Below are 15,848 nucleotides of genomic sequence, written 5' to 3'. Positions count from 1 at the left end.
AATGGGATCAGAGTGGTACACATTTATTACCTGCCAGTGATTAGGAAGAACAGAGTCAGGATGACCAGAAGAGTGAATCCACCCACAGCAGCGGTGGTAATGACCAGTATCTGCCCCTGCTCAGCTGCCATGTCAGAAGCTGAAACAGAAAAGAGGTCCAATTACAGTGCAGTGTTTCACAATCAGATTTTAAATAACCACTGACAACTCTGAGCAATGTGTACTGAGGATTTTAGCAACATAAGGGGAGAGAGAGAGAGATTTTTTTAAGGAGTGAGAGAGCCAACTTGTCCTACTTCTGTGCTAGGCACAGATGATATTGTTACAGTAAAGGCTTCAGAACACAGATACTGAGGAATCCCTTTTGAAAAGGGTTTTTCTTATTATGTGTCTATGGCTTAACTTCTGAAGCTAGGCCCTTATAAATTATGAATGTCCTTACAGTGTCAACTTTTTGTTACTTTGGGTGATGAAAGTCTCAGATTACTGATATAGCTAGGATATAAAGATGTTCATGGTTGGTGCTGATTATTCTGTTCTGGTCCAGTTCCACTATATACCTGAGCAGTGTCAGGAATTTCATAGTTCAAATATATCTCCAAACACCTATATCCTAGGAACAAGACTTTAAAACCTGCTTCTTTTCTGTAATCTTAATTTATTTGTCCGATAGAAGTTCCATATAATTAAAAAAATGACAGTTTTGAAAGTATTAACAGAAAGAAAGGGGAAACAACATTGATAAAAATGGTATTTTTTTAAAACTTTTATTTTTTATTAAGTAGTTTTGTTACAGTTGGTGAAAGAATAGTAGCAAATGTACTCCAAAGCCATTGCAATTTTGTTGGAGGCCATACTGGTGGAAACTCATAACAGTGTTATGACATGCATAGCATAACCAAGCCCCCACCACTAGATGTCATCAGGTACGGCTATCTTTTGAAACTGAGTTTGATACTATGGAGCTGTCATGTAAGCTTTGTGGAATACAATGCATAAACTGCAATACCACAGAATTGTTCCAGGGTTGTAACCCTCCACTGGTAAGCCCTTCCTAGGCCATACTCCTACCTAGGACAACTCAACAACCAGAGACCTTCTTAGCTTTGTAATATTCTTGTTCCGATATATCAAGGAATCATTCTCAGCAAATTGAGGGCCCTTTTTACTAAGCGGTGGTAAGCCCAACACGGGCTTACCGCTCGCTAAACAGGAAGTATCACCAGGCTAGAGCAGCAGCCCAGCGGTACTTCCCACCTCTAGCGCCATCATATCCAGTTACTGTCGGGTTAGCGTGGAAGCCATTACTATTACCTCAATGGGTGGCGGTAAGGGCCCCCCCCAAATGGCCATGTGGAAAGTGCTTTACTTGCCGAACGGCCATTTCCTGCAGGAAAGAAAGACTTCCCTTTTACCTGGTGTGGTAAAAGGGGTCTCAGCATGCATGAAATACATGCGCAAATGCCAGCACAGGCCCCCTTTTGCCACAGCTTGGTAAAAGGGGCCCTGTATTGAGCGAGTGTGTGTGTGTGTGTGTTTGTTATTACTTCACAGATGAAGGCATTATTATCAGGGACGTTTCTTATAAATAGGGCTTCTGATTTTAGGTTTTAACCAATAAACACCGATGAAGCACTCCTTGATGCACAAATATTAGAGAGGTGTTCATTGACTAAGCAGTGGAAAAATACCACTTCTGCTAGTACTTTTTCACCCCTCCCCTGGCTTTTTTTCTATCCTCCATTTAGGTTTTGTGTCCTTTCTGCACTGATGCCTAAGTGACACATATGTGATTCCACTGGATAAAGTACAGGATAGCAGCTGCAGTGCAAAAACACCAATAAACACCAATTGTATTTGTACATTCAAAGAACCCCTAATTAGCTGGAAAATAAACACCTAAAAGTAGAAGCCCTACTTATAAGCCTCAGAATCCTGGTGAGAATCTGCACTTTGTGATACCACAGGCTCACTGGAACAGATTGATACATATGATTAAAGCTAATCTTGTGAGTCCCAGAGATTTGTCTTTAATACTCCTTATTACCAAAATATGAAGGCTGCAGTGGTTACAAGTCTAGAAATCCTCTTAAAGGACTAATTTTATAACTGCCTGGACTTTCAAAGTAGAAGTACACAAGTACATTCACTTTGATTATTATCCTATGAAAAACACTCCCATGTGTCCACAACTACTAATTAGTGTGACTACTGTGTCTGTGTAAAAATAAGAATAGGTTTTTGAAGATTCTAAAGTACAATTGTAGTTCCAAATCCTACACCTAGGCACATCTCTCATATAGTGGTAAAACTACACCCAAAATGGTACTATCCCCCTTATTTTATAAAGTTGTGTGGCTAAATTTTCGACTAACACACAGAATAGTGACAGTTGTGTGCCTACCTTAATTGTTAAATTAGATGCCAACTAGCCTTAAGTACCTAAGTACCAATAATAGCCCTGGCATTAATTGGTGCTAATTGGCACTATTGTGTGGTTACCCACATAGGGCCAGATTCTATATATGGCACCTAAACAATCTGTGTGGAAGATATTTCCGCCTAAGTGTATTCTGTAAGCGGTGCCTAGATCTAGAATACATTTAATTGATATCCCAGCACCTGAAACTACATGCCTCCATTTACACTAACAAAAACATGGTGTAAATCCTGGTGCGTAGATTTAAGAACAGAGGTCCATATTCTATAACTACTTGTGTAAATTTCAGAATGCCCACAAAATGCCCATTTCCCTGCCCAAAACATGCCCCTTTTTACCTGCGTGCATTACAGAATACGCTTGGGGAGTTGTATGTGTAAATTCTAATTATTGCCAATTAGTGCTCATTATTGCTTCTTAAGTGCTATTAACAATGCTGATTGGCTTGATAAGCCAATTAATTTATCTATGTTGTTGCAGAACATTCTTGGATTTCAGTGCAGAACACTAAGTGCGCTATATAGAATCTAGGAGATAAAGAGGGGCATAATCGAATGGGGCACCCAAGTTGCCATGAAGGTGTCCTCGTAGGACAGCACCGTAAAGGGGTGGGGCAACCCGTATTATCAAAACAAGATGGGCGTCCATCTTTCATTTCAATAATACGGTCGGGGACACCCAAATCATGAAATTTAGGTTGAGCTTAGAGATGGTCGTCTTTAGGTCGTTTTTGAGATGGTTGTCCCTGGTTTTCGGCGATAATGGAAACCAAGGACGCTCATCTCAAAAACGACCAAATCCAAGCTATTTGTTCATGGGAGGAGCCAGTATTCGTAGTGCACTGGTCCCCTTGACATGCCAGGACACCAACCGGGCACCCTAGGGGGCACTGCAGTGGACTTCACAAATTGCTCCCAGCTGCATAGCTCCCTTACCTTCGGTGCTGAGCCCCCCAAACCCACTCCCCACAACTGTACACCATTACCATAGCCCTAAGGGATGAAGGAGGGCACCTTCATGTGGGTACAGTGGGTTTTGGTGGGGTTTGGAGGGTTCAACATTTACCACCACAGTGGTAAGAGGTAGGGGGGGTGGGCTTCGGTCCGCCTGCCTGAAGTGCACTGCACCTACTAAAAACTGCTCCAGGGTCCTGCATACTGCTGTGATGGAGCTGAGTATGACATTTGAGGCTGGCATAGAGGCTGGAAAAAATGTTTAAAAAATTTTTTTTTTTGGGTGGGAGGGGGTTGGTGACCACTGGGGGAGTAAGGGGAGGTCATCCCCGATTCCCTCTGGTGGTCATCTGGTCAGTTCGGGCACCTTTTCGAGGTTTGGTCGTGAAAAAAAATGAACCAACTAAAGTTGGCCAAATGCTTGTCAGGGACGCCCTTCTTTTTTCCATTATCGGCCGAGGACGCCCATCTCATGCCCCAGTCCCGCCTTTGGTACGGTGCCGACACGCCTCCATGAATTTTGGTCATCCCCACGACGGAAAGCAGTTGAGGACGCCCAAAATCGACTTTCAATTATGCCGATTTGGGCAACCTTGAGAGAAGGACGCCCATCTTCTGATTTGTGTCGGAAGATGGGCGTCCTTCTCTTTCGAAAATGAGCCTGAAAGGCACTTAGGCAGTATTCTTTAAATATAGTGCCTAAATGTTATAGTACCCAACTACCAAGGGGGGGCGTGCACATGGGCAGATCAGGGGTGTGTCTTGCATTTATGCACATAAGTCATAAAATACTTTCATGTGCGCAACTCTGAACTTTAGATGCGACCATTTACACCAGCCTTTGACATGGCAAGTGGTCGCTCCTAAAGTTAGGTGCATGTGTGCTGACTTATGTTTTATTCTACAATGGCAATTTCATGCACAATTTATATTATAGAATTGGCACTTAGTCACACATTTTTGGTGTCTACTCTTTGGTGTCCTTTCTTGAATTTACCCCTAGGAGTGTACTTTTACCTGTATAATCTTATAAAGCCCATTTCCATAAATAAACATGACAGGCCTGTGGGAATAACTCTTAACACAGTCAGTAGCTGGATTTGAACTGATCCAGGAAGCTCCTTCAGTTTTCTTCATGCTTCAAGCATAGCAGCTAATGCCTTAAAGCAGATCATGGATTTTTAAAAAGTATAGTTCAACCCATCTCAAAGAGGGAATAAAGGTTTTATAAATGCTGAAAGCAGGGGCGTAGCCAGACAACCAATTTTGGGTGGGCCTGAGCCTAAAGTGGGTGGGCATCTGGCATCTCTCCCTCCACTCCCTCCCCCATGCGACCAATAATTTCTAAATTCCACCCTCCCCTCCTCCCCTTCATACCTTTTAAAATCTTCCGTGCTCCACTCTCTGCAAACAGTGACTCATACCCGCTGCTCTCACCAGTCCAGAGCCTTCCCTCTGACATGGTACCACTATTGTGGAAAAAGGAAGTCACATCAGAGGGCAGGCTCTGGGCTGGCATGAGCTGCAGGTATGAGTCGCTGTTCGCAAAACAATGAAAGATTGAAAAGGTACAGAGAGGTTGGGGGATTGAGTTGACAGATGCCAAAATGCCTGTGGGGGATGGGAGAGATGCCGGGAGTCTTCTGCTTACAAGGCTTAAGGAGCCTCGCCAGCCAAATCAGAGTTGTGCCACTTATGGGTGAGCCTCAGCCTAAAGTGGGTGGGCCTGTGCCCACCCAGGCCCACCTGTGGCTACACCACTGGCTGAAAGTGTTCTTCTGGCAATAACTGATTGCTACTGGCTCATTAACTAATTAGTTTGCATGGGGATCTTGGATCTATGTGTAACTTTGGGTGATATTTACAGAATCCAGGAGTAAATCTATAAGACGTTGAAGTTTTGGGGTGCAAAACACAAATCACAGTGTTGTACAATATCAGGGTTATGCGCCCAACTAGCATATCAGGATTTACACCAGGTTTCAGTAGGTGTAAATCCTTGCACCTAAAGTTGGGCATAGGAATTCATGCTAAGTGCTATTCTATAAACGGCTTTCAGCCCAGAGTGCCCTGATAGAATCACATGTAGTACAGATTTTTCCTGGCACCTAAATTTGAGTGCCATTTACAGAATCTGACTCTTAATAATTAATGGATAAACAAGGACGAATCCAACATTGGAGATGTTATCCAACAATCTTTAATTGATGCAGATAAGAAGGGACCCGACATGATCCATGTTTCGGCGTATTTTAATGCCTACATCAGGGTCAAATTACTAGCTCTATGAATAAAAAATAAATAAAACATCTAAAATACAATGTCAATAAAAACAACTGAACAAATAAATAAAGACCAAATACCAACAAATGATTATTTGTTGGTATTTGGTCTTCAATTATTTATTGGTATTTGGTCTTTATTTATGTGTTCAGTTGTTTTTATTGACATTGTATTTTTAGATGTTTTATTTATTTTTTATTCATAGAGCTAATAATTTGACCCCTGATGTAGGCATTGATATATGCCAAAACATGGACCATGTCGGGTCCCTTCTTATCTGCATCAATTAAAGATTGTTGGATAACGTCTCCAGTGTTGGATTCGTCCTTGTTTAGCTTCTACTTTTGTCTGCTGTGGTTTCCTGTCGTAGAGGTATCCCGTTTTGTTCTTTGACTCTTAATAATTAATCGCATCTTTGAATATTTTGTCTCCAAGTTACGGGCTCATACTTATAGAAAAAATGAGTTATCTTTATACTTGGAGGAGTAATACTTTCAATGCAGAAGAGGTGCTACATAAACTTAAATAATGGCAGGTGAGACTATAGGAATATGCCACATATTGCCTTCTCTGTAATTACAAAACATATATTTTACCTGACCCCTTATCTTTCCAGATTTTAAAACACAGCCCAATTACATCAAAACCATCTTGTCTCCTTTCAGGGCTCTGAAACACCTCAATGGACTCAACATATCCAACCTTATAGTGGAGTGCTCTGGGGCCTTCAAGGGCATTCCATTTTAGCAGTCAGGGGAAACACTACCTCTTATTTTGGAAAAGAAAATATTTGCCCGGCTTTTGCATTTCTAAAGCTTCTGACATTTCTCAGGTTTTCATTTGTAATTTATATTGGCGAGAGAAATATACAGCATTTTTCTTCACCCTATTTTTCCCAGCCTGAATGGCTGAAGGAATACCTTTTAGTTCAGTGATGAGGATGCATGTGGAGCCTTATAAACACATCATATTCAATGTGCTTTATTTTTGAGAGCTACTATCTCAAGAACTGTCTGTTAAAATGAAAATGATAACTTTCCAAGCAATTTTCCTGCTGTATTTTACTTTATTTTTTATTCTAGACAGCTTATCGCTCTCTCATTTCTCTCCTCAGTGCTTCTCAAAGGATCCATAGGTAGAAAGTGATGTATGTTGGATGGTGGCTGCCATTTAAAATATGATTAGTTCCACAACAGAGGTGGAAACACCTGCACTGAGATTTCTTTCATAGGTCAGTAACTTTAGGGATAGAGACTAACTTCTGTGAGGGAGAGAGAGAGAGAGAGAGAGAGAGAGAGAGAGAGAGAGAGAGATTTGCTCTTTGATAACACAGAGAAAATACAACTTGGTAAAAAACCAATAACAAAGCAGCAGGGCAGGAGTGCACTTATGACTTGCTAAATTAATGCTTTAAGATGCAGGTGGCTTGGAAGAAGGTAAAAAATAATCAGAGAAAGCACAACTACCTTTTTCCAGTGAGTTTTTTCTAGCAAAAAAGGTGCCGGTACTCAAATGCCTGGCCACCCTTAAGGGGTGGGGTAATCACTGAGGAACCCACCCCACAATAGCCAGACCCCCCCTGCAACCAATCACAGAATCTATGATAAGGCAGAATTGGTGTGTAGAGCCTGATCTCTTTCATTAAAACTTGGGGACCATGGGCCAATTTTAGCAGACAATGGAAAAGGTGCCAGTACTCAGTACCCCCAAGTACCCCCTCAAAAAAGCTCTGCCCTTTTCTCATTACAACTGATCGGATCCTCTATCCATGATTCAGCTTAGGCTAGAATGGAATGAAACAACATTGTATTTTATGGGGGTGTGGGCCTGTAGGAATATGGCCACATGGCACATAATATACATTCATGTTTTGTTTATCAAATAACACTTGAAAATATGTTGATAGATTCTGCATTTACTTTGCACAAACATATACAATATATAGATTTCAGCCTGGTTAAATACAATGGACATCTCCCTCCTTTCCTAAAATGTAAGGGGGCCAATACTGAGACTGGGGGAGGGAGCCCAGTGAACTTCTGCTGTCATTGGCAAACACGGAAATTCAATGCTGGGGATGTATTAGGCCATCAGCATTGAATTTCTATTTTTTTGGCCATTACAAAAATAGCTGGTTAAGCCAATATTCATTGGCTGACCAGCTAACTTATAGTGGTCAAAGACAGACCTGCTATTTACGTGGGCCTATCTGGCTGCTAAATGTAGCCGCCAATGCATATTGGAGTGACATAGCTGGTGACTGGGCTAGCTGCTAAGTGGTAATATTCAGCCGAGAGATCCAGCTATCTCGTGCTGAATATTAGTGCTTATCCAGATTTAGGCTTAGTCAGGTGCAGTTTCTGATAGGTTAAATATTTTTAAATATCAGCCAGAAGAAATATTTAATTGATAGTCACAATGATTTAAATAGCCAGGAGAGGCTTCTGGCCACTTAAATCACTTGTCCAGGGCTAACCGGGTGAATTCAGTGGTACTTAACTGGACAGTGTTGCTGAAAATGCCTGGTTAGCACCTAAGCCAAAACCAGCTATTTTGTGGGTGATCCAGGGGTGCTGTTGGCATTTATCCATTTGAGTGCGGATAATTAGCACTTAATCAGATAAATAGGACCAATAAAACACAGTCTTATCTTATTCGGTTTAACTAATCAGTTAGGTGCTGAATATCACATTTAACCAGATAAGTGTTATCTGACTATGTATAATCAGATATTCAATGCCAGTACCCGGCCATGGCCTGGCTTTGAATACCTGGGGATATTGACAAGGCAACAACAACAACAACAAAAAAATGCTGACAACCACTGGCTGAATATTGACACCTTTAAGAATATCTATAAACTGTCATTTCCTGACTAGATATACTAGAAACATACAGCTCGTACCAGCTGCATATCTCACTTCTTCATTGGGAATTATTTTATTTCCTTGTCTAATATTAGACAAAGAATTTAGAATAGTGAAATCAAAGTGCTACCAAACATTTATTTTCACAGATGAAATACTTTTCAAGATTTCTTTCACTTTATGTATCAGATTGGAAACAGGACCTAATACATTGCTTCTACTCTGCATCTCTGTAACTTACTTTCATCTCCGGTCTCAAACTCAAACTTAGGGCTGTATCCTCTGTATCCCGATGCAGTCCTGATGCGGATATGAAATATATACTTGGTGGCTGGCTTGAGACCTGTTATGATCACACTAGGAGCCTTGGACTTTGTAGAGGAATAAGTGAGTTCTTCATTTTCCTGATGGACAAAACAGAAGAAATTGTTACTAAATTGGTTTACTAAAAAAAAAAAAAAAGTTGATAGAGACAGAAAACTGTATATAAACAGATGTTTGGTGTATTGTATCTAGGTGTCTCCCTGCCAAAAGCCAATTTACTAGTATGTACTTCCAGTGATAAATGTGTTTATGAAGCATAGCTCATTTCTTAATGCAGCCTTGATTTTCTTGGCATCTGTAGCATCGATGTGACATGACCTAGCTGTAGAAAATTTCCAGGTTAAACCTGTGTATGATTGATTGGACTTGAGTTAATTAACCTGAAGTCCTGACCTGTCTGGCACTGGCTATTTGGAGCTTCTCACTACTGCTGTGACACATGACCCCAATAAACACAAGAAGGAGAACAAACAGGCTATACCAAAGAGCCAAAGGCAAACTACAAAGCAGGGGTGGACCAAAGGAATTCCAGCAAAAGAGGGAGCTAGAGGTAGCAAACCATAAAAAAATTATTAAAAAGTATAATAAAAAAAAGTTCAATAATGTGCTCAGAGGAAATCAATATCACAATGCCCACAAGAGGATAGGACAGATGTATCCAAAAGATCCAATACAGATTTGTGTTTTGGCATAAAAACCTGTCTCAGGGGTAGCAGTATCTAAACATAACCAACAGAGACATGAAAGACAGACATAAGTTGAAAAAAAATCAATAAATACAATAAATAAATCAAAGTAAATTAACTCCCTCTTTTGAAGCCATTTTGTGCTCAGTACGTTTTTCTTTTGTGATCATTTTCAAAAAGAAAAAGTCTAAGGGGAAAATGCACAAAAACAAGCCACTGGAATATATGGGGGAGGGGGAGCTAGCATTCTTAGTAGATTGGCCACACAGACCTCCCGGTAGAGCAGTGGGGCACCCTAGGGTACGCTGCAGTGGACTTCACATAAAAGATCCTAGGTACACATCTCACCGTTACCTCCTTATATCGTAGGGGAGCCCACCAAAACCCACAAAAAACCTACTGTACCCAACTGTACACCACTAGGATAACTCTTATGCCTGCAGGTGTCACTTATATGTAGGTACTGTAGGTTTTTAGTGGGTTTTGAAGGGTTCACACTTTCCACCACAAGTGGAACAGTTAGAGTGGGATATGAGCCTGGGTCCCCTTCTGTACAGTGCAGCACTAGGCTACTCCAGAAACCTGCTTTCTGCTCTAATAGAACTGGGCATAACATCTGAAGCTGTCATATAGGCTGGTATGTACTGCTTCTTTGGGGGGGTGAAAGGGGAGCAGTGACCACTGGGGGTAGGGGGGTCATGCCTTAGTCCCTCCAGTGGTTTTCTGGTCACTTAGGGCACCTTTTTGTGACTTAGTCATGATTGAAACATGTCTGGATCAAAATGGCTAACTTTTAACCCTAGACATTTTTGTTTTGTTCCATTATGGCAGAAAAATGTCCATGTTCTGGGAATGCCCAAATCCCACCCCACACAAGTGCTCTTGTGATTTGGACGCACTGCAGATGAACTGTATAGAAAAAAGTCTTAAAATGGATTTTGAAATAGCAATTTGCAAGTTTTGGACAAAAAAAAGTCCCATCTGGCACTTTGTGCCATTTTTTGGATGTTTTTTCTTTTTTTTTTCTTATTAATGTTTTCTGCTCTGTTTGGCTTTCATAAGTGTATTCTCATGCTTATGTTAAAAGCTCCAAGTCTACTGACCTAGAATAAACACAATTAATGTCTGTATTTTATTTTTTAACAAAATGGTACAGTATGTGGATCTATCATTACTCACAATCCTGTGGATTCTATATGGTGCAGCTTTAGTTGCACACACAAATACAGTTGTATTCTGTATTTTCACACACAACTTAATTAGTTAACAAGTCAATCAGCGCTGATAATTTCCAATAAAGTGGGTGAGTCATGGGCATTTCTAAAATCTATGCTTGTTGTTACAGAATACACCTGCTCCACATATAATTTAGTCATCTGCATTTACACTTAGTAAAACATGGTGTAAATGGCTGCGACTAAATATAGCCTCATCGACGGGCGCTTGGTGTATTCTATAAATTGCACAGAAATATAGGCTTATTCTATAAAGTACACATAAATGAAGGTGTACTTTATAAAACATGCTTAGGCATTTTTCGTTCCGGCGCTGATTTTTTAGGTGTGTTCTATATCCCTAATTCAACATCTATCAAGCTTCTTCAGCACAGAAGTGCCAACTCTTTAAGCTAAAAAAAAAAAAAAAAAAAGACAAAAGAAGTGCATAATGTTTCTGAAAATAATAAATGGATAAAGTCATTATTCTGTAAATATCACAGTATGATGTACTCCTTGTTCAAAATATATTTCTTCCTGCTTGTCAGTAAGATAAGCTGCAGGGCAAACAGTGCTATTTATGCCTCAGTGATAGGATTCATGGCTGGATACACAGCTGCAACCTTAACCCTGGATCTCTATCTTGGAATGCTTTTCAAGGCCTCAAGCCTGATGGTTATGAGATTTCTTTCATTCACAAACCCTGAACTTGAAGAGAGCCGGAGGATATATGAAACACTGTCTCAGGCTTCCACAAGGGGATTCTCAAGCCTCTATGAACTCATTGCCTCTGATTTCTGATCACATCCAGCGATGGATAGATGGTGAATTTGATGAATGAAGGCCCTTCATTTCAGTGGAAATAATTACACTGGAGGAGCAGGTTTGAGGGCTTTTGATAAAGAATGTCAAACAGCAGATCAGAGACATTTACAGGGTCATTCTATAAAGTAAACGCTAACAGTTATGTGCTGATTACACAGCATGTCATTAATCACATAAACATTCATATGTGCATATATGCCACAATTTCATCGAAGTGCCATTCTGTAAAAAAAAAAATGCACATATCTTATATAACACATATTTTACAGGCAGCACACACATGAGCACAGTCTCAGCAGGGCATGGGCGGGACTCATCTTAACCTAACCTATGGAAAATTCTGTTATACGTATATCTCTGCAATTTAGGTGCACAGAGACCAACTCTTTGTCTGGCAGAAGTCCTTGCACCTAAATTATAGGTATGTATTTTTATTGTTATGTTAATATTTAATAAAGGGAAGTAAATTCATACTTTTCTTTATAGAACGGGCTCTTACCAGGCACCTCCTAAGTGCCTATTTATAGACACCCGGTAATCAAATTGTCTCTTACTGCAAAGACATGATACAAAACTGATTTTGAAATCTCTCCCTTGTATAACTGAAAACAATTGCTCTTATTTTACCATTCTTCCATTCTGTATTTGTGATTTACAATGTCTATCTATCTACCCACTTCAGGGGGGGGGGGGGGGTGGAGTTGTCAAGGATGGTAAAACTTGGCTTTTACTGCACCCTGATTTACTGAAGGAGTCAGCAACTGGCAATAGCTCACTAACCACATGTTACTCCTGTGGTATATGAATAACACTGCTAACGTCAGCATTCACACCACGCTGTGCTCTCCATACACACACACAAGAAACTAAACCAATCTAAATGTCTGGCACAATAAAGGGCCACAGGTTTATTAACAAATACTGATTAATAATAACAGTAACATTATTAATGCAATAACATGTACTTACAATACCCAATTGCAAAAGAGAGGCCTTTTACCTCCACACCTGAAGCCAGTCGGTGCCGAACTAGCTTCATCAATCACTTTACAGCACACATCCCTATCTCCCACAAGTCCACGGTGATGCAGGACCTGCAAATACTCATGACAGATGCCACACACAAGAAATCATATTCATTCTTAAATCAACTCCCATACTCAAAGGCCTCCTCAATAGTATCACAATCTCCCATACTTCCGCCAACCCGCAGCTGTGACCAACCCACCACCAAACTACCTGGAACACACCCATCAGGGAGGGGAGGGCAGGGCAGGTAACCACCTCACCTCCCAACCTACTCTTGCTCCTACCTCCCTTTCAAACAGTAGCACAACCCGCCAAAACTCCCTTCTAACTTCCCCACACAGCTACCCAGTAACTACAACCCACCAAACCTCACCTACCACATCACCTCCCTGCCAATCCTTCCCCTTTTCCATCTTGAGTTCCTCTGCATCTCCCTCTCCCCCAACCCATCAAAACAGCATGGCTATGCTCCTCTGCTGTTGTCAGCTCACAACCTTAAGCTGTGAGCTCCCTTATGATCAACTGTGTAAGTAACGTTATTCTATTGTCCTGAGAACATCTTAAAGGGGCTGGGTCAAGTTACTACAAAGTGCCTCTCCAAGCCCTCCTCCCCCCAAGTACAAATCTCTTCCAGATACCCCCATCCTAACCCATGTCCCCATCCCAATACAAGCTGTCCCCCAAGGCTTTGTGGCCTGATGCTCCTGGGTTGGTAAAATAACCACAGCTTTTTCCTAAGGTTATTTTTCCAGCTATAACATAGCTTGCAGTGTTCTAGAATTTACATAGTAATAAGCTGCTTTACATATATTTTCATGTTTTGCATCTCTTTACTATGTACCCCTCAGTGACATAAATAACACTGCATTATAGCACTTTAACCTGCATTAGAGACCTTTAACACGTGTTAACGGAAAAATAACATGGGTTACCGCTGTAACACAGCTTGATAACTTCCCCCATAAGTGCAGTAGTGATCAAAGAATAATATCATTGTAAACCACACTGGCTGATCTTTGGAGGACCCCAAAGGCACTATATAAAAATTCAGATTAGATTGGATTAAAGTAACAGCAACTCTTCCTAAATACAGAACAGAAACACAACCTGAGAATCTACCTTATGTGATCAAGTGTTAATAATGGGGCTGAAACCATATCCATTAACTAGTAGTACCCTATCTATTTTGTCACAATCAAATAATTACTCAAAAACATGTAAAACAAAAGCAACTGTTGTAGAACATACTGGCTGATTTATAATGCCCTTTTTTAAGTGTTCATATTGTAATCAGTAATTAATTCACAAGTTCTAAAAATGCTCTCATAAACAAGGCATACATTTGCGGTTGCAATGTAACAGCTGCTGGACTGGTAAGTGCACATTTGCAAAACTGAACGTTTTAAAATGACTAAATGGTGAAATCTAAGGAATGAGCAGGGACCAGAATAGAAATATAGCACACATCAAATCTTTTCTAAAAGTAGGATTGGAATTAAAGCTGGCTTTAAATGCTATCTCAAAATATCTTCTCTCTTGGAGTGTGTTCTTAAAGTTTGCAAATATTATCTTCCTTTCAACCAGCCAGCTGATTTTGGACAGGAACATCTTAGTAGATGTCTTTCCATTGCAAGAAGAGCTGAGTATCAGCAGCGTCAATTAGATCAAGACTCCCTAGATGTGGACATTCTCCAACCTCAGTCTGGGAAAAGTCCTGTCCCACAACAAAGAAAAAAAATCTTATTTATCAAGTGCAAGACAGGGTCCATTTGAAGCAAAGCAGTAGGAAACCTTCCCCTCACCCCTGCCTTGTGAACTGCTTTGACCCCCACCCCCTTTTCCACTTTCTCTCTTGCAAAAGGTTTCAGCAACCTAGTACTGGCTGAGATGCATTCTCTGGCGTTCATTCTTTTCAGTCCACAGTAAGGAGGAGAAAGACATTGAGCTCATATCTATTTTCAGCAGGAGCAATATTTCTTTATCAGCTTAAAAATAACTTTTGAAAACAGCATATGTGCAACGACTTTTTAGGTGCTGAGTATTATGCTGAATGTCTTTCAAGGAAAACTGAAAATATGTTAAAGAACTGAAAGAAAATCTTGAAATGGTGGAATATATGGCAATTTAACGAAGAACATTTTCTTCCTGACCATTGGTTATTGTTGCATTTAGAATCAGTACCATTTCTACAAAGACATCACAAGTGAAATCTGCGCCAGCCCTATTGCAAATCTGCGGCTACACAAAAGTTTTACTGAGCAGCAGGTGTTGTCTCTCCAAAGACTAAGAAGTGCAGGAGGAAGTCCATAATAGATTTTGAAAACATTATAAATGATGCATATTTTAGGGAATTTTATGTATGTTTTATGAGAGCAAAACTTGTACTTCGGATGGTCTCTGTCAATTCATAAATCGGAATTTTTTAGTCACTGGAGGTCTAATTCATACCTATTAAACTAGTTCGCAAAAACAGTACTTCTCAACCTTTTTATTCTGAGTTTGCGCAATCACCAGAGCACACCAAACCACATTTTGCACCATCCTCACCTCTACTTCTTCCCACTGGCAGGAGCAGAAGAAGTCTCCTTGCTCTCCTCCTCAACATCCGAGATCTCTGTGACAAGGGTAGCCACATTCGCCTCATGCTCAGCCAGTCCCTCTTTGTCTGTCCGGCATCCGAAGGGCACTCAGGCCAGACAGTCCCATGGAGCTGATGTGCTTCCTTGCCTTCAATTTCAGACCTGCTGATCATGACTAACTAACTCCTCCGTACTCTCTGCACACTCTTCTTCCTCCTGCACTGTGGTCAGTGCTTTCAGTCCATGTGTTAACTTGGACATCATGCGGGCCAAATGTCCAATCACGTTCCGCTCCCCAAAAATTTCTGCAATATGCTATTAGCATAAGCACTCTATCTTCCTCCTTCCTGGCTGGCTCAGGGGCTGCCGTCATGATGACTCAGCAAGTTCTTCTCACCATTTACCCAGGTACTCACAGCTTTTGTGCCCTTTCTGCATCCATTAGCACGGGCTTTACTCAGTCAGGAACTTTTAATTTTTACCGGGCTGGTTCCAACAGTCTTTCTGGTGTTGGTACCCAATCTGTAAATCCCAGGCTTATGTGACCTTCCCTCCACTATTTGTAATCCACAAAAAGACAACTTGCTCACCTGATGCCTGTCTTTCCCTTAGCGAAATTGAAGTACTTTTCCACACTTGCAAATTCCA

At 40.8% G+C, this 15,848-nt stretch overlaps 1 protein-coding gene across 1 annotated transcript in view; it reads right to left on the bottom strand.

Moving 5' to 3' along the window:
- Nucleotides 1-15,848, bottom strand: part of LOC115470753 (ephrin type-A receptor 6) — a 426,374-nt gene that overhangs the window by 205,956 nt on the left and 204,570 nt on the right. The window contains exons 4-5 of the mRNA XM_030204259.1: nucleotides 8,785-8,947; nucleotides 31-139 (exon numbers count right to left, since the gene is read on the bottom strand). Of these exons, the coding sequence (XP_030060119.1) occupies nucleotides 31-139; nucleotides 8,785-8,947 (272 nt within the window). The remainder of the gene's footprint in view (nucleotides 1-30; nucleotides 140-8,784; nucleotides 8,948-15,848) is intronic.

Source organism: Microcaecilia unicolor, chromosome 5, assembly GCF_901765095.1.
Source record: "Microcaecilia unicolor chromosome 5, aMicUni1.1, whole genome shotgun sequence".
Lineage (NCBI taxonomy): Eukaryota > Metazoa > Chordata > Amphibia > Gymnophiona > Siphonopidae > Microcaecilia > Microcaecilia unicolor.
The sequence above is the reverse complement of the archived record's forward strand: the minus strand, read 5'-3'. Positions and strand labels throughout refer to the sequence as shown.